This window comes from Peromyscus californicus, unplaced genomic scaffold (assembly GCF_007827085.1).
Source record: "Peromyscus californicus insignis strain IS unplaced genomic scaffold, ASM782708v3 Scaffold_21__1_contigs__length_65335640, whole genome shotgun sequence".
NCBI classification, from domain to species: Eukaryota; Metazoa; Chordata; class Mammalia; order Rodentia; family Cricetidae; genus Peromyscus; species Peromyscus californicus.
This window is the reverse complement of record NW_026294514.1, coordinates 58,754,758-58,779,626: the sequence shown is the minus strand read 5'-3', so window position 1 is coordinate 58,779,626 and position 24,869 is coordinate 58,754,758. Positions and strand designations below refer to the sequence as shown.

At 47.2% G+C, this 24,869-nt stretch overlaps 1 protein-coding gene and 1 long non-coding RNA gene across 4 annotated transcripts in view; one reads left to right on the top strand and one right to left on the bottom strand.

Moving 5' to 3' along the window:
- Positions 1–24,869, bottom strand: part of Iqca1 (IQ motif containing with AAA domain 1) — a 131,831-nt gene that overhangs the window by 87,124 nt on the left and 19,838 nt on the right. For all 3 annotated transcript variants that reach the window (XM_052750458.1, XM_052750457.1, XM_052750456.1), the window contains one exon: positions 18,694–18,899. In XM_052750458.1, coding sequence (XP_052606418.1) covers positions 18,694–18,899 — 206 coding nt within the window. The remainder of the gene's footprint in view (positions 1–18,693; positions 18,900–24,869) is intronic.
- On the top strand, positions 1,532–15,123 carry LOC128117912 (uncharacterized). Its single transcript, XR_008220944.1, has 2 exons — positions 1,532–13,371; positions 13,404–15,123. It is a non-coding gene; the product is annotated as an uncharacterized LOC128117912 (long non-coding RNA).

Sequence of the window (24,869 nt, the reverse complement as noted above, 5' to 3'; positions counted from 1 at the left end):
CCTTTATCCACCCCTTACCTTGAGCTCAGGGCTCAATCTTAGGGCTCCCCGTTTCTGTCTGTCCACCCTCACAGCCTGTGGTCTCACCCAGCTTGACTCACCCCCCACATGCTCAGCTCCTTAATGGCATCTCCAGTTTCTGCTTCTCCCTGGCTTCACTTTTCCCTGGCTCTCACCTCTCCCTGGTACTGACCCAATCTAGCTGCCCACCCAACACCCGGCAACAGAGAAGTTCTGAGATGTGTCTGCAGCCCAAGCCTTCCTGCCACTCTGACCCCCAAACTCCTCCTCCTCCTAGAGAATGGACACTTTGTTTCAGACGTCCCAGGGAGTGCTCCAAGGAGCACGGCCCGGAGTCATCCTCAGCTGTCTCTTTTCCAATGGTTCCACCTTCCCAGCATGTGTTGAGGGTGACTGGTACACACCACTGCACTAGACCCAGGACACAGTCACCAAGCACTTGCTTACACCAGGAGCTGGCCTCTTCTTACTGTTCTGTGGCCACCTGGGGTAGGTGGCAGGTGAGTGACCCCTTTAAAACATGAGTCATAGTGCGTCACTTCTTTGCTCAAAGCTCACTAATTCCCTCCAAACTTTTGTCCATATCATTAGGTTAAGCTTTGTTCCAGCTCTCTTGGGACAATTGATCCCAGGGCCCCTTGTATTCTTAAGGGGCCTTAAGCTGTCCTAGTTCAGGACTTAAGTTACCTTGTTTCTCCAGTGACCCTGGCCCCACGTGATGCTGCACTCAGCCTCCCTCACCCTGTCTCCTACACTGTTTCCTGCATGTCTAGCTCTGGTGGATCTGGCTACCTTCTGATTCCTTCCTTCATTTTAAATCTGCTAAAATGTCATAGTATCAGACAGGCCCTGCCTAATCACACCAAATGGCATAAACTGACCAAGATCGGGTAGAGGCACCTATCTGTGGAACTGTGTTGAGGGTGATAACCTAGGTCTCTCTCTCTGCAGTCTGGAAAATAGTTTAATAAAGGCAAGAACCTGTTCTATTTAAAATGAACTTTGAGGCAGAATTTTCCGCACAGCTCCGAGATGTTCAATATGCTGAGATTATGCATAATTATTAAAATTACAGCCTTCCCTCAGCTATGATTCTAAAGCCTTGATTATCTTTAAACTTGCACTGTCTTGCTGACACACAGCGGGTAGCAAGCTAGAATGCCATTCCTGCGTTCTGTCTCCTCCCCGCCTCCCCACGCTTTTCCATTCACGCTGAAATTGCTGGGCAGGCATGGTCAGGGAAAGACTCTCCAAGGGGGCATCAGAGCCTCCAGGGGAGACAAACGACCCAGAAAGCTTTGTGGGGATAGCCAGAGCCGCCTGCATGGGACCTACCAGCTCACCCGTGTCTCCAGAACAAAGCGGGGTTGGGGTGGGAGGGTGGGAGGGAGCCGGGAGGGAGAAGTAGGGAGGCAAAGGGGAGGAGGCAGCGAATGGGGACAGAAAGCTTGCAATAGGTGCCGTCTTGGTAAAGCAGATCTACAGAAGTTGTGAACCATTTGTTGACACTACAGGCAAACACTGGTGTATTTTATTAGGAGGGACATTTTCTACAGCAAACTTTGCGGGGTGTTTATGTATTGCATGTTCACAAGTGTGCATGTGTGTACCCATGCACGTGGAGGCTGGAGGACAACCTTAGTTGTTGTTACAGGGTCTCCCGCTGGCCTGGAACTCACCGAGTAGGGTGGCCGGCCAGCAAGACCCAGCACGTCTCCTGTCTACCTTTCCCACCGGCTTGTCTGTTTCACGGGTTCTGGGGATCAAACTCAGGTTCCCGAGCTCGCAAGGGGCAAATAACTTTACTGAGTGAATTATCTCCCCAGCCCATGATATTTAATTTTTATCAAGACAGATACTAATTTCCAAAAAGAAAACTTTTAGTTATTCCTGAACACGTTTCCTAAAATGTACTGAGAAAATGAAAACACTAAATTTTAGAGATGATTTAATATTTTTAACAGAATGAATGTCACCTTCCCATCACTAAGTGATAAATCACCCCTAGAATGTTGAGAGACAAAATCCCAGAGAGCAAGCGTGCCAGCCCGGGGGAGCCTGGAGTGCTCATAGGTGCTGGAGGCCACCAGACTCTAGCTTTGTGAGCTGTGGTGCCCTGGAGCTCCACCCGGGTGGGGAAAGCTCTAGAGAGCAGCTTTTGACATTTCCTTTTCTTCTCCTGGGCTCAATCATGGGCTTCACTCTGAATGCTTTCATCCCAACTTCTCCAACCCCACTCCTCCTCCACTGTGGCTGTGGCCTTAGGACCTGGCTTTCATTCCCCCGTCTTGGCGCTCTCAGATGTGGTAGTGTCGTCCTGAGCCTGCCTTGGTCTCAGACAAGAACCCCTGGCCAGACACCATAGAGCACAGTACTGCCTCCAGTTCAGCTACGGCCAGCGGGTCTGCCAGCGTCGCCCTTCCAACAGGGGATTTTCTACCTTATTTGTGAAGCATTTACCTGGCTTCTGAGAGACTCAGACAGTAAATATTGTTGCCCTGTCCTTCTGTGCATTAAAGACCACACTCCTGTACCTCTCAGCTCCGAGGCAGAGGTTACACTGGACTCCTGTGGGGAGCCAGCAGCGCGCCTTTCCTGCCCTGCTCAGACCCACCCAGCCCACCTCAGCCACTTTAGGTTACAGCCCGTGGGCATGTAGACTAACAACAGCCTGTTCCTCAACATCAGATGTTCTGTGTGCAAGGGACACTTTGTCAGAGTTAAGTTCTCACGGTTTTAGGCAGAGGGAACAGAGCTGTGCTGCACAGTCACCACGTTCTTCCTCCCATTGAGTGTCTGCAGGATGCTGGAAATGCACTCAACACCCGTCAGTTCCTGAAGAGATGATACGGCTCTTAGCCGGAAGGACCCGGCAATGGGACGATCACCACTCCTTGCTTTTGTTTAAGAGCAAAGGAGACAACAGGCGATCCACTGCCCGTGTGTCTTCAGGGCCTGCGGACAGGTGAAGGCCTGGGAGTGGGCTGGAGCAGGGCTGCTGAGTTCTTGAATCCGCTTCAGTATCGATTTCTTTAGCACAGCAAGTAGGAATGATATATCAAATGCAACAAAGCACAGAGCAAAACCATTTGTAATCACAGCAACTGTCATACTCGGCTGGTTTCTCTCCTTCTGTAGACTCTTAATACTGAATAGGCCTCATAATTTTTGCAGTGGGTTTGCCCAATTTTATTTTATAATATTTACGCTTCTGTGGCATCTTTCCCAGGACATTAAATTCTCTGTTTCTGTTACCAGCCAGCTCTAACAATGTAGTTACCGTAAGTGTATTTTTATGTTCTGGCTCCCTTTTAAAAATGCATTTATCAGAAATTACTCATCCCATATACGTCTGTCAGCTCCCGGGCCGCCCTCTTAGTCCACTGATCTACATTTATGCTTTCTTATTAGCACTAAGCACCTCTTATTTTTCTTTATAATGTACTTTAGAATACATGGCCATTTGTTCTTCCTCGTTGTTCTTAGATTCTTATTTCAATCCTAATGACTTTAATAATTATATTTCCTGTTCCACAAATAATCCTGTTGGGATTTTAATTGAAACTGTTTTATCCCTATAAATCTCCTGGGGTCAATTCATCGTCTTTCCATTCAGCCGGCAGCAGAGTCCATCTCTCCGTCTATTCAAGTGTTTCTTCTGTCTCTTCACGGCCCACTCTCATCTCACATAGGGCTGATGTTTCTCTTGCATACATCGTCCATCATTATTTAACGGTATAGTTCCCCATTCTCTGTAAGAAGTTGATTCTTGTTATTTCCCCTTGGTACTATCCTGGTTATCAACTCCCATTCATATCATGGCAGCAGTTATGGGTAGGGACAAAGGTTGTGCCCAGTGTCTGTGAAGTGTGTCTCTCCTGAGGACACAGCATCTTTGACTCACCCGTTCATCCTGCATCTGTTCATTCACAATATGCTCATTGAGTACGTGTGGTGTGCTCGACAGTGCCTATGGCTCTGAGAAAAATCCTCAGGGAGAAGATATAACAGTCTCTCTACCCCTAGCCTACATCTTGCCACACTTAAACTAAATGCCATTACAGTTTATGCCCCTTCTCCCATGCCTTGGCTTTTCAGAAAAGAAGGGGACATCTAACTTGATCAAGCAGAGGTGATCATATGACTCTATCCAACTTCCCTACCATGTAACTGTATTTGTAAGGATGGGTATTAGTATTCTAATTGTACATCTCTTGGAAAGGCCAAAGTGCTTTCTGAAATAACTGAATGAATCACAGAAATTCTGGAAGTACGAACCTGTGGGAAATGAGCAATCAAAACAAAACAGGATGTCATGGACTCCGCAGCAGCCCATTCGATCCTGCAGGGTAAGAAACAATATGAGTCCAGCCCACTCCCTGCCCCTTCACCAACACCAGGAGAATGAAAAACAGAACAATAGAGACAATTCTGAGAGCATTAAACCCCGGGCAGGCTCTCCTGAGCTAGGGTTCCCTGTGAGGGGGAAGCCGCACAGCCTCTGACAAAAGGGCATCCCTGGGTGCCCGAGAGCCCAGGATGTACTTGACAACAGCACAGGATGTCACACTTGCATTTTGGGGCTCTCGACGGGACTGTTATGATACTATGTGTGTGTCTATACATGTGTGTGTGTATATATATATGCAGTGCATATGTGCATGCATATGCATGTCTATATGTGTGTGTATATGTTTGTGATCATATGTATGCATGGGTTTGTGCATGTATGAGTATATGTGTGTATGTGTATACGCATGTGTGTACGTGTGCATAGGTGTATATGCGTGTGTATGTGTGTGTGTGTGTGTGTATTGGGGATTGCACCCAGAAGCATGGTTGTGTGTATGTTAAAACATACATCTCTATAACTGAGCTACATCCTCAATTTTAAAATATATATATTTTTTAAATTTTGAGACTAGGTCTTGCTAAATTGCCCAGGTCAGCCTTGAACTCACTCTGTAGCCAGGATAGGTCTTGAATTTCTGATTCTCTGGTTCCAGCCTTCCGAGCAGCTTCCCAGGTCTGTGCCATCAGACCCCTCTCTGCTTTAGGATTTTAAAGGACAGTTACACACTTGGCGTGGTGACATCTCTTGTGACAGCAGGGAGGAGGCTGAGGCAGACAAGCACATGGCTTGGGTAGATGCCAATAAACTGCACTTACAATAAAGCTTCACACCAGATCAGGGAGCAGCTGGGAGACTAGATGTATGATAAACAGGGTTCTACTGGAAATGGGGAAAGCTGTGTGGTAGTCGCCACTAGCGACTCCTGTGATGGGGTAAAGTAGGAAATCCCCTTGGAGTGGCCTGGATTGCCTCAGCAGGTAAGGCCCACCCCCAGGCAAGCCTGGCTATCTGAGTTCCAACCCCGGAACCCATGGGAAGGTAGGAGAGGTCTCACTCCACAGAGCTGTCCTCCTTCCTCTATCCACGCGCTATGGCATGTGCACACACACAAATAATAATAATAACAATAACAACAACAACAATAATAATAACAATAATAAATTTAATTAAAAAATCTCCGTGGGGACCAGGGCATTTCCATCTCTGCAAAACCTTAGGTTTGTTGTTTTAAAAATAGGAACCTTGTGCCCAAGAAACAATTTTTTGTATTTTCTCTGACTTCAGGAAACTCTACTATTTACATGTGACAAATGATGGGGGCCCTGCTAACTTCTTATGAAATTTATTCAGTGACTAATGTTGTCTTTCTCACTAAAAATACGGGGGAAATGGAGTGCTGTTTTCCTGCTCTTTTATCTGAACACGCTGAAGGGGAAACACTCCGGTCTCATATTTTTCTCTTAACAAACGGTAGGTGTGGTGCGCTTGGTCAAGTTAGGGCCTATTAAAAATTTATGGATATTGTCAAAAATTCTCAAACAAATGTGCAAATGGCCAGTCTGGAGTTCACAGTGATTTAGAAAGCAGAACTCCTCAAATGATAAATTTCCCCCCGAGGCCCGACACCAGGCTTCGACGGGTCTCACCGTCTCAGACACACAGGACAGAGATTTATCTGTGTTTCATCAAGTATGAAAAATATATGGATGGAGGGGTTTCCGGCCGATCCCCCCCAGTCATCCAGCCACCTCCATTAATGTCAGCAGACCCATAAATTTCTCCCAAGTTCTAAAGCAAGCAGCTTGTGCCACTGCACAGAAGCCTCTGAAGGTGTCACTTGCTGCCCATAAATTCGCAGACACTCAATAAAGGCAATGGACTGCACATGGACGTGATTACATGGCCTCCTTGGGACACCAAGTGGGCCTGTGCTCACAGGAGAGCAGGAGAGCCCTGCGCACCCAGTCTCTTGATCCCCAGGAGCCAGATAAGAGAGTCGATCTATTCATAGATGCCTTGCTTATTAGTGGGTGTTATTAGCTGGTTCCAGTCTAGACCGAGGCTTCCTTCTTGGCCCAAGAGTATTGTCTTGAATTCTGCTCATGTTTGAATGTGACAAGCACACCCCCCACATCCAGCCAGCCTGCCCTTCCCTTTACAATTTCATTAAAAGAAACACTTCATTAGGGATGATATGAGAACCTATGTTGGTTTGCTCCTCTGTTGACAAAGTGACAAGTAGATCTTGTTTCTACTTTCCTATCCCAAATGTCATTTATGGAGGAGAATTAATGCTCGGGACAGACCTGCTCCTATCGGGATAAAAGCAAAGGCTTTTCTTCGCTGTTATCCTTTCCCATCGAGCAAGGCTCAAAACCCAGCCAGCGACTCCCCTGGCCCTTCCTCATCAAAAGGAGCTTCACCTTCCCGTTCTTTCCCTATCCTCTGTCCTTGTTTGATCGAGTGACAAGTGAGTGTCACTGTATTTAGAAAACACAAAGGTGTGGCTATTTCTGTCCCACAGTGTTTACACAAAGCCACGACTCTTCTGTCTGTTCAGAACCGGAAGGCCCTGAGTGCAAAGACCCATGTGTGATCTGTCACCACAGTGTTACACACACTGCAGCAGAAATACTTAGACGTGAGTATTTAACCCACGTCTAAGCCTAAGACAAGTTTTCATTTCTTGGGTGGTGTTGGAGATAGAAGATCCACCAGGGGCAGCTAGTGCCAACCTTGATTCTGTGAGACCACTGTCATGGAGATGACTCTTCTGTCCTTGCAGTCTGTGGGGCACACTGAAAATGCAGAGGGCCCAAGACAAAGGAAATTAGCCTACTGCATTTGCTGAAGAGCCTAGTGTCTGTCTGTCAGTGAGCTCTGGTACCTGGACCGGGAACCACAAGAGCCCCGGGTGCTCTTAATTTAATCTACTGTGATGAGCCACATCAAAACCTACACTTTCACATGGGTTATGTGCCTGTCCCCTGTCCTCAGTGAATAGTGCCAGGACCGTGAGTTCTCACCCATCCTTTCTTGTGTGCCCTGTCCAATCTCGTACATTCTTTATGAAAGCCATGGCAGGGAGGAAGCTCATTTGGCTTCTTACTCAAGCAACCCACACGTGTGTCTGCACCTCCTCTGCTGACTGCAGCTGCTTTTGAAAACTCACTGAATGTGTAATTACACAAAGAATTCACAATAACGAGCCCTCGACTCGTCTCTCCATGTGTGACCACCCCCTGTCTTCCTTACACTTCTGTCTCATTTTGAATATAACTCAGGGTTCCTGCAGAACATGTAGAAAATGTGAAGGAAAAAATCAAATATAGCTCAGATCCCAACTACCTGGAGGGTACCTGACAGGGGCAGGCTGGTGGCTTCTTTAGAAAGTTCTCAGAGGGAAGCTCTGCCCTTTCCCCGGAGACCACCCTGGGTCTACACAATGCCCACGTCTCTAAAGGTCTCTCCCCGGCGTCTTCATTCTCTATGTGCTAGTCACTAGGTGGACTTCGAGCCAAGCTGCCCAGCTTCCATAAGTCTACGATGTCTCCTGTGAAACAACTAGAGCAGGCCACAGGCAGCTTTCTCAGTCCCTGGATTCTTCTCCCTCTCTTCCCTTCTTACCCCCTTCTTTCTCTCTCGGGGGCTCCCTCTTTTCCTCTTAACTACACTGCATGAACACATGAAGCAGCCGAGGGAAGAGGAGGAATCAGGAGCGAGCAAAGACCTGGGCTCCCCGGAGGTACCTAATGAGCCCAACCGCCGTGGGCACTATTGTGGTTTGAACAAGAAATGCTCTCACAGGCTCCTGTGTTTCACACTCAGTTCCCACATGTGCTGCTGTTTCGGAAGGCTGTAGAACCTTTAAAAGGTGGTGTGCATCATGGGAGGAAGTAGTCACCAGGCGTGAACCCCAAGATTTGATAGCCTGGCCCTACTTCCTGCCGTTCTCTACTTCCTGCCTGTAAACTCCCTCACACTTCCGCCCCCACGCCTTTGCTACCATGATCGTCTGTTTCTCCTTAAACTGAAAGTCAAAATAAGCCCTTCCTCATTTAGGTTGCTTCTTGTCGGCCAGCATGTCTCTGTTCCCTGCCTGACCTTTGCGTTGACAGGTTGATTCTAGAGTTCCCAATGCATGAGGGAGAAGACAGTCTCAAAGTCTCCCAGACTTAAAATGCCAACCTTTAACTCACAGAACTGCACACTGAAACGGGGGTAGGGGAGCAGGCTTAACTTCATTTAAACCGTATCTCAATTTTTTTGTTTTGTTTTTTTGAGACAGGGTTTCTCTGTGTAGTTTTGGTGTCTGTCCTGGATCTCACTCTATAGACCAGGCTGGCCTTGAACTCATAGAGATCCGCCCAGCTCTGCCTCCCGAGTGCTGGGATTAAAAGCATGCGCCACTGCCGCCCAGCTCATATCTCAATTTTTAAAACACAAACATCAAAAAAGAAAACAGCAGTGAAAAAATTAATACAAGTATCCACCATCCTTTCATACAAAGGGGTGGTGACCATTTCTCAGTCTTTTGTGGCTTAGAGTTGAGGACACTCGGGCCAAGGGCCTTGCTGCTGGAGCCTTTGGGAGGAGGAAATGTCGGTGTGATGGTTAGTATTTTTAATATTTAATGAATTTAATAATTAATTTTACAGGACTTAGCATCACCCAGGAAATAACTTCCGGGCGTGTCTGTGAGGGAGTTTCTATCAGGCTAACTGAGGTGAGCCCCTCGCAAGCTTGAGATCCTAATGGAATGAAAAGGAGGAAGTGGGCTGAATACTGTGTTCGGCTTTCCTTGCCTCCTCACCATGGCTGCAGTGTGACCAGCTGCTCATGCTCCCGTGGCCCGGTCTTCCCTGCCAAGACTGTGCTCTCCCAAACTGAAAGCCAAAATAAATCCTTCCTTCCTTAAACTGCTTTCTTCACAGCAACGGGAAAAGTAAGTGATGTCCTGGGCGTTGGGGATCAGAGCTGAGGGAGAATTCTAGTCGAGAAAGCCCCTCAAAGTCTCCAGTGTATGTTGGTCTGATTCGGGGATTACACAGCACTCCAGACTTAGATCTTCCCAACCTCTGCATTCCTAATTTCAGTGCCATTGGTGGCCTACTGTTACCATGGTTACTTGGCGGGTTGTCCATCTCCTGTATCACATAAAGAATTCAAGGTGATGGTAGTAAAATTAAAATGAAAGCTACAGCTGGGAGGCTGGCTCCGACCGCTTCAGCCTGTGGGGCTTCTGTGACGCCTGTGTGGGCTAATTGCACTAGTTGTGTACGGTGTGTAAGTGAAATAATGTAGAAGACTAAAGAACTAATTAGATCGGTGCTTATTATGAGCACCTGGCACAGACGCCTCTCTCGCAGAGCAGGAGGCAGGCAGATTCATCTGAATGGGGCAAACCGTGAACGCAACGGAGCTAGCGGGAGCTGAGGTGGTCCAGCAGCTCTGGGGGTTCAGGCAGGCAGTGCCAGGGGCGGCACTGGGGAAACAGGACTCCGTTCCCTCAGGCCAGCGTCAAAGCCAAGGTTTCGCTGTCCACTGAAGACAGCGGCGTAGCCAGCAAGTTCCTGTTCCCAGACTGGCCCTCCCGGGACCAGAGCACGGGGACTCCGCGTTGACAGGCTAGTTCTAGAGTTCCCAATGCACAATCTAAGGGAGAAGACAGGGTCCCACATTCAAGGTCTCCCAGTCCTAAAATGCCAAAGCTTAACTCCCGTAGCTAAGATTGTAATTTAGTTTTGAAAGCACAACCCCCCACCCCCAAATGACTGAAACTTCCTCCAGGAAGAATGCACATCTGCACACGACCTCAGACAAGTTGCTCCCGTGCCCTGGGGCTGAGGCACATTCCACACTTGCTGTTCTGTATCACAACCCTATTGTGACCCCTCTCGCAGTTGAACCTCCCCTCCCACTCAGAGCTTCCTCTCTCCACCACCCCCACCAGCCAATCTCTCCTTTGTAGGCTGGTAGGCAGCACTGTGACTAAGAGGCCACAAAATATGCCTATGGCTGGGGATGTCACAGTGCTAGACACAGGGACAAAAACATTCGCTACCAAGGATATAACACATGTTCTCAACCATATGTTGCGTGTCTGATGGAGCACCCAGAGTCCTCAGTATTCTAATGGCGTCATATGTATTAATCTGTACTGTCCTGTCCATGACGTTGGCATTAAGACTGTCCCCATCACCAACACACATTTAGATGAGGGAACAAAGGCAGAGAGAGGAGGTACGGTTCAAGGTCACAAAGACTTAAGTGGTGGAGTGGAGATCTGAACCCACGCAGCCTCTACTCTAGGGCCTCAACTCCCAAGTTAGTGTGAGAGCTTGTGTGTGTACACAGCATTCACAGTACGTTTGTTGTCTATACATGATGCATCGTTGCATCATAACATTAACAGGCAGTGGTGGTGGCTCCATCTCCAACAGGTGGTCACACTGCTGAGGTTCAACTTACCCCCCAGAGTCCTTTCATTTGACCTTCACAGTGACGGTTGTGTCTGCTGGAAGAGCGACATAGCCTGTATGTTGCTCACAGCACTCCCCAGGTTGAATGTGAAATGTCACCCACAGACTCTACTTCCTGCTTCTGGATGCAACCCATCCAACCATGTCTAGGGTTCTGTGCCCTGTCTCCCCTGCTGTGATGGATGTATCCCCTCAAACTGTGAGCCACAGAAGCCTTTTCTTTCTTAAGTCCCTTCTTGTCAGGAACTTGATCCCAGCAACGGGAACAGTAACATGGAAGCCTGCTGAAATGGGACTGGAGAGGCCATCAGAGTGATCTGACTCCTGCGCTGTAGGCCCCATTTGAAGTCCCTGGAAGTCAGGGCACTTTTTAAGAAGGTCAATAAATGTTGGTTAGTTTTAACTGTCAACTTGCCATAATCTAGAATAACCTGAGAAGAAAGCCTCAATGGAGGGATTGCCCAGATCAGGTTGGCTTGTGGGGCTATCTCTGGGGAATTATCTTGATCAGTACCTAACGGAGCCCACTCTGGGGGACACCATTCTCTAGGCTGGGTCCTGAATGGTATGAGTGAGGAGAAAGAGCAGAAGCAGGGAGCATGGGGGGGGCACCATTTCTCTTTGTTCTTGAGTGGATATGATATGATCGACTGCTTCAAGCTCCTGCTTCTGTGACTCTTCTCTGCAATGATGGGCTGGAACTCGGGCTAAAAATACAAGTCAAACCTCTCCTATCCTATGCTGATTTCTGTCAGAGTGTTTAATCATAGCAACAGAAATTAAACTAAGCCAGTCAGCAATGTACTGCCATGGGCAGAGGCACCACAAGACTCTCAAACAAACTTGGGGTTTTCATCGGTAAAGATCTCAAGGCCTGGAGTTAGTCCCAGTTTTCTGGTGATGAAAACAGCTTGCATGGTGCTGATGCAGGTGACTGGGAGGAGGAAAGGCTGTCGCCTCTTCAGTGATGAGAGCCCCAGTTCCATAGACTGGCTCTGGGGGTTGCAGCCTGGCTGAGCTTCAGGGTTCTGTTTCATAACTGTGTGTTGGATGAAGCTGTGGCTGAGACCCCTTCATGAGACTTTGGGATGAAGTTCACGATTGAGCCCTGGAACTAACGCAGTGAATGGTGGTCTCAAGTGAGGACACACACCAAGTACAGCAAGTGCTTTCTGGAAACAAGCATCCCCTCAGCTGCGCTGCTCCACGTGCTAGCTACTGGGGACAGGCGGCTGCCCCAACCTACACTCAAATGAAGTAAAATAAAATGTACAGTTGCTGTTCACCTTACAGGGCTGTGTCTCATAAACACACCATGAGTTGGAAAGCATGTTAAGTGGAAAATACATTTAATATACCTGCCCTGCCGAGCGTCCCAGCTTAACCATACAGCACACGCCAGAATCCCCTTGAGGTCACTGGAATGACTGGGAGCTCAGTCCTACCCCATACTCCACTACCCACTACTGCCCATCACCAAGGATCATACCACACAGCTCCAGCTTCAAATTAGGAAAGCCATTTCGGCTAAATGTGCCCTGGTTTGCGCATTGCAAAGTTGAGCCTCTGTAAGTCAGAGCCAGTCTACACACCCAGACGGGGTCATCGTCTACGACTGTGCTAGCTGGCAGAATCCAGAGCATTTCCAGGGCAGCAGAGAGTCCTGTTGGGTTGTAACTATCTAGACCAACCCAAAGCCCTGCAGTGTGGTCCTTACTATGTTGCACAGTGCTATCTCATAGGGCTGTAGGTGTGGGGTGGGCTGAACAGTGACTCCAAAGACCCTTAGTCCTAATCCCTGGAGTCTATGACACCATACATGGAAAAATGGTTCTGGAAGATGTGACTGAACCTCTGATAGGGGTTATCAGTGTCCTGTGGTATTCCCACCATGTTGCCCTCATTATCTTGGAAAACATGTGCCGGGTGGTCAGAGACACACAGAAGAGAGAGCGATGTGACCACCGAGGTAGGCTGAGTGACCTAGACACAAGCCAAGGAGTGGCAGCAGCCACCAGAGGCTAGAAGAGGCAATGACTGGATTATCCTTGGAGTTTCTAGGGAGCACGGCTCTACCCCTTCATCTCAGAACATCCAGACTTCCGGTTAAGACACCAAGATTGCAGCGATTTAATTTGGCAAGAGCAAAGTAACACAAAGGTCACTTTGTGTAAAGCATTCTTGAAATAGAAAAAGTATTCAGGAAATGACAGTCTCCCCCTCCTCCCTGTATGCACACCTGAGGTACCCAGTCACTAAGATGGCTACAGTTACCAACCAGACCCTGGGAGTTACAGTGCGGAACCCCACTTTTGAGTTCTGGCCCTGGGGCTAGGAGGAGGAATGAAGGCGAAGCCTGGGAAGTTGGTTCTTGCTTAGTCAACAACTGAAACAGCTTCTGACTAGTTATGCTTCCCAGACTGAGATCTTCAACAAAAGCTATTGCTTCAAATAGCCCACGCTATACCAAGGATGACATGCGTATTGCCACACTTTGCAGGAGAGAGAGCCCAGGTCACTACCACACTCTGCAGGAGAGAGCCCAGGTCACTGCCACACTCTGCAGGGGAGAGAGCCCAGGTCACTGCCACACTCTGCAGCAGAGCCCAGGTCACTGCGACACTCTGCAGGGGAGAGAGCCCAGGTCACTGCCACACTCTGCAGCAGAGCCCAGGTCACTGCGACACTCTGCAGGGGAGAGAGCCCAGGTCACTGCCACACTCTGCAGCAGAGCCCAGGTCACTGCGACACTCTGCAGGGGAGAGAGCCCAGGTCACTGCCACACTCTGCAGGGGAGAGAGCCCAGGTCACTGCCACACTCTGCAGGGGAGAGAGCCCAGGTCACTGCCACACTCTGCAGGAGAGCCCAGGTCACTGCCACACTCTGCAGCAGAGCCCAGGTCACTGCCACACTCTGCAGGAGAGCCCAGGTCACTGCGACACTCTGCAGCAGAGCCCAGGTCACTGCCACACTCTGCAGGAGAGCCCAGGTCACTGCCACACTCTGCAGGAGAGCCCAGGTCACTGCCACACTCTGCAGCAGAGCCCAGGTCACTGCCACACTCTGCAGCAGAGCCCAGGTCACTGCCACACTCTGCAGCAGAGCCCAGGTCACTGCCACACTCTGCAGCAGAGCCCAGGTCACTGCCACACTCTGCAGCAGAGCCCAGGTCCTTAGAGTGTGAAGAAGGGGAAGAAGACATACCAAAGGATGCGTGTGGAAGGTGCCTGGAAAGGACCTGATGCCTCCTTTGGCATAATAATGACAAATAAAAACCTAAACAGTCAGTATTCTAAAAATAAGCCAAAAGCTTAAGGATGTTTAACATTCGTATATATAACTACATATCAGAGATCACTTGAAGAAAACCCAGCACCAAGACACAGAGAAGTAGATAAATGACAGAACAGTCCAGATGAAGAACTATCAACAAGCAAAACCAACTCAAATAAGTTGGGGATACACACCTGTTAATCCTAGCACTCAGGAGGCTGAGGCAGGAGGATCTTGAATTCAAGGTTAACCTGGGCTGCATAGTTAGATCCTGTCTCAAGGCAAAAACAAAAATGGAATTATTCCCCAACCCCCAAAATAATTAAATTAGCTGGGTGCTGGTGGTGCACGCCTTTAATCTCAGTGCTCGGGAGGCAGAGGCAAGTAAGTCTCTGAGTTCAAGGCCAGCCTGATCTACAGAGCAAGTTCCAGGACACCCAGGGCTACACAGAGAAACCCTGTCTCGAAAAACCAAAAAAAAAAAAAAAAAAAAAAATTAAAAATTTAAATTAACACAAATTCCAAGATCACTTGATAGCCTTTTTTATTGGCTCTGCAAAATATTAAAAAGATTACAATCAGTTTATTATCTAGTGCACCCATGCAATCAAATGCCAAGCATTCATTAAAAAAAAATCTTTTGAAAAGCATTACAGGGCCATGGGAAAGTTCAATGTTGAAGTTTTAAAGGAAAATATGAATAAATAAAACTAATTAAAATATATATATATATATTAGAGAGAAAAGAGACAGGAAGGAACTTGACCGAAAATGTTCACAGTTGTTGTCTCTGTATGCTGAAATGAAAACTATACATAGGCCAGTTTTTCTTTTTTAAACTTTACCTCAAATGAATATGTGTTACTTTTGAAGTTTAACTTTTCAGCGGGATGGGGAGGGGATGAGAGACGAAGATAAGATTGAAAACGACCTAAAATTGTTATATACGTGTATGAAACTGTTAATTTTTTAAACCTTCACCTAGGACAGCTTAAGAAACAAATAATCAGAAGGCATGCACACCTGTGACCCAGCCCTCGGAGGTAGCTTCACCCTCAGCCGCATGGTGAGCTGGAGCCTGAGGCCAGCCTCTACACACTGACCAGATGAGCCAAGAGTGTCTGTTTATTGCTCATGGCTTCTCATGATCAGCTGCCCTGCCCTGCGCATCATTTTGGAATTTATTCTGAGAACTGACTGTGATTCATACTTCAAAAGACAATATTTGCTTTTATTTGCCTTTGATTTAAAAAGGCAGGGAGCAAAGCTCTTTATCAAAGTCCATCAGATGACTTTAATCCAATTATGAAAATAAATCTACCCTCGACCTTCCATTACTTCAAAAAGAGGAATTTTTATGCCTTTGTGAATTCTGCCCAGTGTACCCACGAGGGAGCCTCGAACCAGCCCTCAGACGGTGGGGTCAAGAGGAAGTGTCCTCAGAGGACCCACCAGCTGGATCTTCAAAGAAGCTCATAAATGCTGGAACAACTGGGCATTTCCAGAGTGACAGCCAGGGCCTTCCAAGACTCAGGTAGGGAAAATAATTCATACCTGTTGCCATCCTACTTAATTCTGCACTGAGAACGACACAGTATAATGATGACATCACATTAATCTACTTCCCTAAAACCCAAGTGCCTTAAATATTTTAAATCAACACAAGCTGATTGCCTTTCTCCCCTCTCATAACTGTTTTTTTTTTTAATCCTAAAAATAATACTGAAACAAAAGAATTCTCACAGTACAGAAGATCGACTCTAGAGTAACCCCTCTCCCTGGAGCCTAGCTGGAGGCAACCTTCAGTTTCTGCTGCACCCTCCCAAAAGCTTTCCACACTTGCCCACAAAGCTTAGCGTGTTCGGTATGTTGTGAGCACAGGAGCCCCTTATCTGCATTTCTGCCTTCTGTGGGCTTGGCTTTGGTGACCCACTGTCAACAGTGATCTGTGAACACTGAGCCCCAAATTCCATAATAAACAGTCCATTCCTTTTAAAACAGTATGCCATTTGGAGTAGTGTGCTAAACACTGTGCTGTGCTATTCCATGCATGTACTACACACTACTACTACACACACATACAGGTATTCTCTAGAAGCATCATGGCGCCCAGTCATGAGGGAGACTTGGGCATCTAGACGTGTGTGTGTGTGTGTGTGTGTGTGTGTGTGTGTGTGTGTGTGTACTCCTGTGATGTACACACAACAGTGAACTCACTTAACACCTCATTTCCCACCATACGACCCAGTATTAAGATGGTAAGTGACAGGTGTCTGTCCACATCCTTCAGTATGGTCACTCTTCACCCAGTGTGGCGCTGGGGGTTTGCTGCATGGCTCTCTACGTAGGCAGGCTCCATAAGAAGAGAAAGCATGCAAGATTCCTGAGAAGGGGACATCTGAACTGGTTGCAAGTCTATATAGAAAAGGCAGTTGACCCGAAGCAACTGTTCTAAACCAGAAGAGCAGCTTTCCCTTATGCTATGAGCAGCAGGTGTGGGTTGGGAATAAGGCTGAAACCCTGGGTTTTGATAGTCTGAGAAACAGCAAATCGTATGAATTTTAAGAACAAACACGATGGCATATTGCTGGTACCCCACCCATCTTGTGGCATTCTAACAGCTTGGCTTGAGGTATAATTGATAGGTGATAAACTGCTCAGATTTCAAGAGTGGAATTTGATAAGTTTTGACAAATGTGTGCATTTGTGCAACCATCTCCTGGAGAAGAAGACAGGGAGATTGGCAGCAAGGAAACGGGGGGACCTGCTTGTTTGTATATCCCTCCCCCAGGATGAGTCCACCTGTCTCCTAGAATGAGTTCTGAATTCTCCATCAAGATCCTCATTTAAATACCCCTCCCAGACAAAGGAAAGTTCACAAACTCAATGCTGAATTTGAGAAAAATCATTAAATGTGTAGAAATGCCATTTATAAGAAAGAATATAATTGGCATGCCTAACACCCACCATGAAGTTTGGATGAAGTCGGACTATCATGTAGGGAACAGGTATTCAATTTCCACATGAGGTCAACACAGGGAGGTTGACAACGGTTACACCTTTCCAGTCCCGGGTCCACTCACATGGCTGTGGACAGGGCTTGGCTGTCCAGCTGCTGGAACCAGGCCCCTGTCTCTTGCCAGTTGTCATCTGGGAGCCCCCATATGTCCCTTGTGAGACTCTACACCGACAAGAAGGTGAATGATGAACCAGAGGGAGGTGCTATCCCTTCTGCTGTGTTCTTATATGTGAGGAACTTCCTAAGTCTAGGCCCCAGGAAGGCAAGGATCCCCAGATGTCTGTTCACAGCCTGCCTGCCACACACATACACTCTTTGGTGTGATTTTTATTTAAAGAGGAGATATGATTTTTCTATTCCCAACAATTCAGTTTTCTTGTCCCAGTGAGCTGACCAGCATTGGCATTGGAGTGTCTCAGAACCTAATGTTGGGGTGATACAACACCCCAGCATGGGAAGAAATGTCCGAGTGTCCTGCCTCAGCACCCATGATAGAGCACTGCTCTGGGGTGTCTTTCTGTATGCTGGGAATATGTGTTGCTCTGATTGATAGATAAATAAAGCTGCATTGGCCCATGGCAAGGCAGCTTAGAGGCAGGCAGGAAATCCAAGCAGATATACGGAGAGAAGAAAGAAGAGGAAGAGAGAGACGCCAGCCACCACTGAAGAAGCAGCAAGATACCAGCAGACAGGTAATGCCACAGCCATGTGGCAACTTATAGATTAATAGAAATAGGTTAAGTTATAAGAGCTAGCAAGGAAGAAGCCTGCCATAGGCCATACAATTGGTAATTAATATAAGCCAGTGAATGATTATTTTATAAGCAGCCTCAGGACCGGGCAGGACCGGAGAAACTTCTGGCTACAGAGCATCCTTATTTCTCTCCCCTTGGGAAAAAAACGTACTTTAAAACGTCTCCAGCAAACACATTTCAGACAATATAGCATTTCATTTAAAGGCAGTAAGAAGTCTAATATAAGAATAGGCCTGGAGCCTTGGTCTCAGAACTTCTAGCAACCCAACACTTTAGGGAGTCCTAGGGCTCAGAACTCACACCTATCTCCAACTGATGGAGGACCAGGGGCTCAGAGCCGGAAGAAGGCGCCTATAAGCAATGGATTGCTGGTTCTCAAGAGAAAGGCAGTCAGACCTGGTTATTTCTGGTTCCCTAGGCTTTAGACACACCTGGCCATCTGTACCCTACCCAGCACAGTCTGTTTTATGCAGTCACAGAGCACTGCATGGGCCATATTAAAAAAAACAAACACAGACTGAGAAGCAATTTAATCAAAAACCTTTCTGAATCCTCAGCGTCGGCATTTGACTTTTTCAAAATAAAGTCAAGAAACCTCACATCTTCATCCTGGGTCCCTTGGTGTTTAAGAACACAACAAGCCAGGCGGTGGCTCATGTTTATAAGCCCAGCACGCCAGCGCTGAAGCAAGAGGCTTCCTTTAAGTTCAAGCCTGAACTAAATAAGCTAACCAACAACCAAGAACCAAGCCACCGAGTGAGCCGCGCCACCCGAGGGGACGCTGTCACCTGCATTCAATGAACCACTGCCGGATCTGGTCTTGAAGGTGCTCCTTGATGTCAGGGCCTTCCATTAACTTCAGCTCCTCCTTGATATTCACCAAGGCTTCCTTGTAGTTCTGTTCATGTTTCAACTGCACCTCGTTCCGCAGGCGCGTCACGCGTTCAGACTGGATGGTGGCAGCACTGATTTCGTTAAAGACGTGAGGTGGCTTCTGAAAAGAAAATCCCCCAGAAGTTGAGATTCTGAGAGTCACAGGACTGGGGAAAACATTAAAAGGGAATCAAATATGTTGTTTCTTGGAGGTGTCTCACCACAGACGCATTACAAAAATACATCTAGAGTACCAGATCATAGCCAGTGTGCACCCTGAAGAACTCGTTCACTGTGGAGGGAGGGAGAACAGGGCTAGCTCCACACCACTGCACACTCCAAGGTGGGTGATAGCTCAAAACACACACATTCAGATCCAAAGCAGTGAGGACCCATTGATTATGGACAACAATTCTAGAACTCCTAGGTAAAATAAATCTTTTATATTTTAAGTTGATCATCTTAGATATTTTGCTACCGTGACACAAAACTAGTACATTCGGGAAGCCTACAAAGCCCCTTCAGAAGGCTTTCCCAATCTTCTTATCAGGGGGAGGAAACAGAACGCAGAGAAGGGATGTTTGTCCCAAAGGCTACTGAAAGGAGTTATAGTCTGATTATTTAGAATGATCTAAACATCCACTCTCAACTCTCGAAAGAAAGGCATTGTGCAGCCTAGTTCAGACATACATTCCAACACATCTTATAGAATGTTCTCCCTCCAGATCTGTCAATCAACAAATCAGAAAGCGGTTGGTTGTGGTGCATCTTCTGGGCCCTAGCCCCAAGCAATGTGCAGCATCCACACAAGGTTGTAAACAGACATGCCTCAAAGGGTGTTAGGATAAAACACAGTTCTTCCGAAGCTCCAAGGGAACAAAATCAGGAAGATTAGCCCATACCTCTGCAGCAATCTATCCAAGTGCCGCATTGGAGATGAGGACGAGATGACGTAAAGGGGCATGGAAAAGGAAGCCGAGCCTGGTGCTTCCAGTCCCTGAGATCAGAAATACAAGATCAGGACAGTTCTCCCATGTGAGGGAAGAGTCCGTCCTCTAGAGACATCCAAAGGTTCAATCAAGGCTCTCATATCAAAAGCAGGCAGACTGGGTACTGAAGCCAGCCTTTCACGGGTACATTTCTGGGAAATTTGCATGTTGGTTTTAAACATGGGTATCTTTAAATCTAAAATTACATGGAATAATTTAAGTCAATTATGTCAGTAACCAAGTTACCAATACTCAGAACTCATTACTTCTTAGCTATCTTCCTGCCATCTATGCTCTTACAGACATTTGTGTCTGTTGTCTCCCTGGCAACACCTACTGCATCAGTCTGAGTAACTCCTTAACTCTTGGGGGAGGAGCTCTGGTCAGTCCCAGGGATCGCTGCGCTAGCCAGTGGGTCGGTGGCTTTGGCACTGATGTCTCAGCACAACCAGGCAAATCGAAGTCCAGACTCAGTTGTTCTGGGAATTCTGTACCATGCCAATGGGACAAATAAGCTTCTGTGCAAACACACACACACACACACACACACACACACACACACACACACACACACACACACATCTCTAAGGAACACTTCTGGAACTTCATGTAGGAGAGATTATCTTACCTTTCCATCTGTTAGAATTTAGAATCCACTTAAAACCAAACAGTCGAGTGAAACAGAAGAGGAATCTACATGTGTAATACTTTATAAACGTACCCACCAGAAACTACTAAAAATGAGACAATTTTCTCATTTAGTATAAAGAGAATTTAGTATGAAGAGTACAAATTTTATTCAGGTGGATCCAGAGTGAGAATTACAAAATCTTTTTTTTTTTTTTGTGTGTGTGTGTGTGTGTGTGTGTGTGTGTGTGTGTGTGTGTGTGTGTGTGTGTGAAGGTCAAAGGCTGCCTTTGAGCATCTTCCTGGAGTCTCTCATTTAAACCCAGAACTCATGGATCCGGTCATTCTAGCTAGGAAGTCTGCTCTTGTATTCCCTTCCCGAGAGCTAGGATTACAGGTGGGCCGACACGTCCACCCAGCATTTACGTGGGGCCTGGGGATCTGATCTCCAGTCCTCTTGCTTGCACAGTGAACACTTTGAACCCCTGAGCCATCTCTCCAGCCCCTCTAGAATCATTTCACAGGCTGATCTAATCATCTCAGGCGTGGTTGTACTTTCCCTCATAAGCCCTTGCACCGTGTCTCCTTGGTGATGCTCGAATTCATCTTTGGAGGTAGAAAGGAGGGCATGGAGAATCCCACTGGACAGATGTGAAAGCAGAGGTCCCGCGCCGATGGAGATGCAGCAGCCAGCTGCGGGCTCCTTCCACTCTGCTGTGGAGCTCCTTGCTGTGTCATTCAGATGGGACAGTTCATGCGTGCTTCTCCATATAGACTTTCTCTGGCAAGAATACATCTGGGTCATTTGTAACCCTCTCCTCTTGCTGTTTCTGCATTTGAAGGTTCTAATAAATTCGCATCCTATGTTAATTTGTATCTTGTCCTTTGGGCACAAACATCTTATCTTCTTTAGCAACACTGGTCCTATGAATTCAAATTTGTTAGCTGGCCACATAAACAGCAACTCATTTAAAAATAAATTAGGGATATTAAAAGGCATGATAACATACGATGCATTGAAATGCATGGGCTGTAGATTAATGCATCTTAATGAAGGCTCCCCATGTGAGCAAACCATTACATTTACCAGCTCTCCACAGTTAACGACCCAGAACGGAGTAACGAAACCTACATTTCCAGCGAGGTCCGCTGTCAGCAAAAACACACACATTAATAATTGATGTTGCTGAAGAAATGCGACACGAAGCAATGCTTCTTGACTTTGGGGGAGGATGGGGCGCGAGGGACAAGACTCCACGCTCCGTTAATGTCCATGTTTAGCTAACGTTCGACAGGCTTTGGATTTAAAAACCCTTGTTGAAATTAGGAAGGGAAAACGGTCATATACAAAAACCCGGTCAGTATATCAGTCCCAAATAGACCGGGAATCACGTGGTTTGGTGCTGGCGATTATCCAAAGAACGTCTATCTGTTGGTTGTGACCCAAAGGGAAGGAACAGACCTCAGCTAGTGACTGTGTCACACCAGCTCTCCCAGGGCCTGCTCATGTCCATTAGTGCTTGGGGGAGGTGCTTACAAGGGCTGCCTTGGCATCCAGGCTCTGATTTCATACTAGGAAGGTTTCAGGTTACACAACACCCTACTCTTCCTCAGGTCCCATTGGGAATGTGCCAACTGGTGGGTGTCCCATCATTTCAGAGTCACCTGTCTGTATGTACGCAGCTGTGGGTCCACAAACACACCCACTCTGCGCAAGGACAGGCAGAAGCAGAAGCCAAGGACTACAGGGAAGAGAATCTTTTTCTTTGGTCCTCTGGCTTGAAGGAGTGTGAATCTTTAAGACCCACCATTTTAGCCAGCACTAATCTGTTAAAGAGTAAGAATGTTTTCTAGCCCATTAGATTCAATTTCTTTAAAAACCGGGTATTTAAAAAACAATTGCTTATTGAAGAATCGAGACAGGATGGGGTTTTGGTGAGCTTTCAGGCTGAGTCTGTCCCTTGTGCTCTCACAATGTAAAGTCCTCACTGTGAGGCAAGCTTGAGCATTTACAAATATGAACTCAATTAGTCCCCGCAGCGGCCTTACCCAGAGAGGTTACTACTTCCATTTTATATCCAAGGAATTAGTAGCACAGAGATGTCAAGGGTCTTGCCCAGGGTCACACAGGCAGAACACACAGACTGAGGCCACCCTTACTCTCTGTGTTTGATGCCTCTCTTGGCTGAGTCTCGGCTTAAGCCATTTTGTCTGAAAACAGTTTCTTATGGATGCTATAGATCATACTTGGAAAGCAATGTGCATTTGGACTTGGTGGCTCCTGCCAAACTGTCTTATGTGGTGGTTTTACACAAGGCCCTCTCCCTGCTGAGTCTGCGACAGGGCCCTTTCTTGACTTCATGGTGACACAACCCTTCCTGATCCCCCTCTAACCTAAGTGGGTTAAGAAACAAACAAACGGCCGGGCGGTGGTGGCACACGCCTTTAATCCCAGCACTCGGGAGGCAGAGCCAGGCGGATCTCTGTGAGTTCGAGGCCAGCCTGGGCTACCAAGTGAGTTCCAGGAAAGGCGCAAAGCTACACAGAGAAACCCTGTCTCGAAAAACCAAAAAAAAAAAAAAAAAAAAAAAAAGAAGCAAACAAACATAAAAACACTCGCTAGCACTTCAATGAGCGTGTCTTGAGTTGCAAATGATGTTGGTATCTAACCCAGGATCTTAAGCTTTCTGAAGAGCAGAACAGACCATGCTTGGCCAGTGTTCCTCATGTGCTGTGAGCTGGACACAGCTCCATATGATCTGCTCTCTGCAGGACAGCATGGTGGCACCAACAGTCCCAGAAGGCCCTTGTGAGCCAGCCAAGATGACTGGAGCCCCGAGCCTTGCCCACAGTCTATGCAGCATGGAGAGACTTTGTAAAGGGTCTCCTGTGAGATGAACAAGCCCCCAGCTCAAGGGAACCCACGAGGCACTCCTGGGGCTAGAGGACAAAGGGAAGACAAAGAAAAGGATTATCTTTGTCATTTAATGTCTGATGACCTGGAAAGCCAGGGCCATAATTAAGCAAAATATTAACAATAACAACAACAAATAATAATAATATATTTCTTAATACACAATTGATATGCACATATGCATATATATTATATGGATATGGATATATAATACATAATATATATGTACAAATATGTAAAATGAATATGTATATTCATACACACACATTTGACTTGAAATCAAACTAAGGTATATCAGGTCAGGCCACTGGATGGTAAAACCCTACTTAATAGAAAAGACAGAGATAGCCTCGCCTTTTCTCCAGCGCCTCTCAAGTGGATGGTGTTTGTTTCCTTTAGAAGCAGAGCCTCACACTGTAGCCCAGGCTGGCCTCCTTTCTCAGTGTCCAGGATGAAAGCTAAGGGGACAGTGGCTGGCTGAAATGAGCTTTTGAAACCACCAAGCACTTCGGGGAAGCCCCTCACCATTGGGCGTGGTGGGCTGGAAGGGCGGCTTGCTGCCTCTGTGGGCTTTCCTCTGGCAGACTCCAGCGTAGGTGGTCACAGCTTTGCCTTGGTGGAATCTCCAGAAGGTTCCTCTGCAACTCGGTCAGGAAGCATCAAGACAGACTCAGCCTCATGGACTTTTCCAGATCAAATTTTGACAGGCTGGTTTTCAGTACACAGATTCAGTAGGGTGTAACAATGAGAGTCTACATACACTGGATCTTTAGGTCTTCAATACATGTGTTTCACACAAGAGCTAAGTCTGAAGTGTATTGTGGTTTTGTTTCAAGAGTCACTCAACCACCATTACATTTTATCATTTCCCAAGATGACATCAACCACATTCCTCGGAGGTGTTTCCTACTTCACACTCCAGCAAGGCCTCTCTAAGCTCTTCGGATGTCTTGCTTGCTGCCCTGTGATGGAGGAAGTACTGTGCTGGCCAAAGAGGAAACTGAAGTTCCCAGGGAGGGTGTGGGAGACTTGGGGTCCTGCCCCTGGCAAGGTATAGAGCCGGGCTTTGAACCAGGTCTGCCTCTAAGGTACGTGTTGCCAACCAGAGGCCCCATTGTGGCTGAATGCTGCCTCTGCTGGGACACTGAGGGGACAGGCAGCTCTTACAATGTTAAAAGATACAGCAGGGTCTCTAGGAGCTTCCGTCTCAGGGTAATCCAGACTGTGCTGGGGTTAACAAGAATAAAATTCTAATTTATTAGCCCCAAAGCAGTGGAGAAAATAGCTCGTTTGATGGTAGAGTCTGAAAATGAATGGGGGTTTATGGTGCTTTCAGGATTCTGATGATGTTTGGAGAAGGACAGGCCCTACCCTTTAATAAGTGTCCCCAGAGTTCCTCATTACAATGCAAACAGCCATGGCTTCAGGGTAATGTAAAATATATAGGGCTCCGACTGCAGGGCGGATGGCTTTGAGGGGTCCGCGGAAGAGAATGGATTGTGGTCATTAAGTTTCCTTTCACGGGATCCACGCCATTGGTTCTGCCAATTAAAATAGCCGT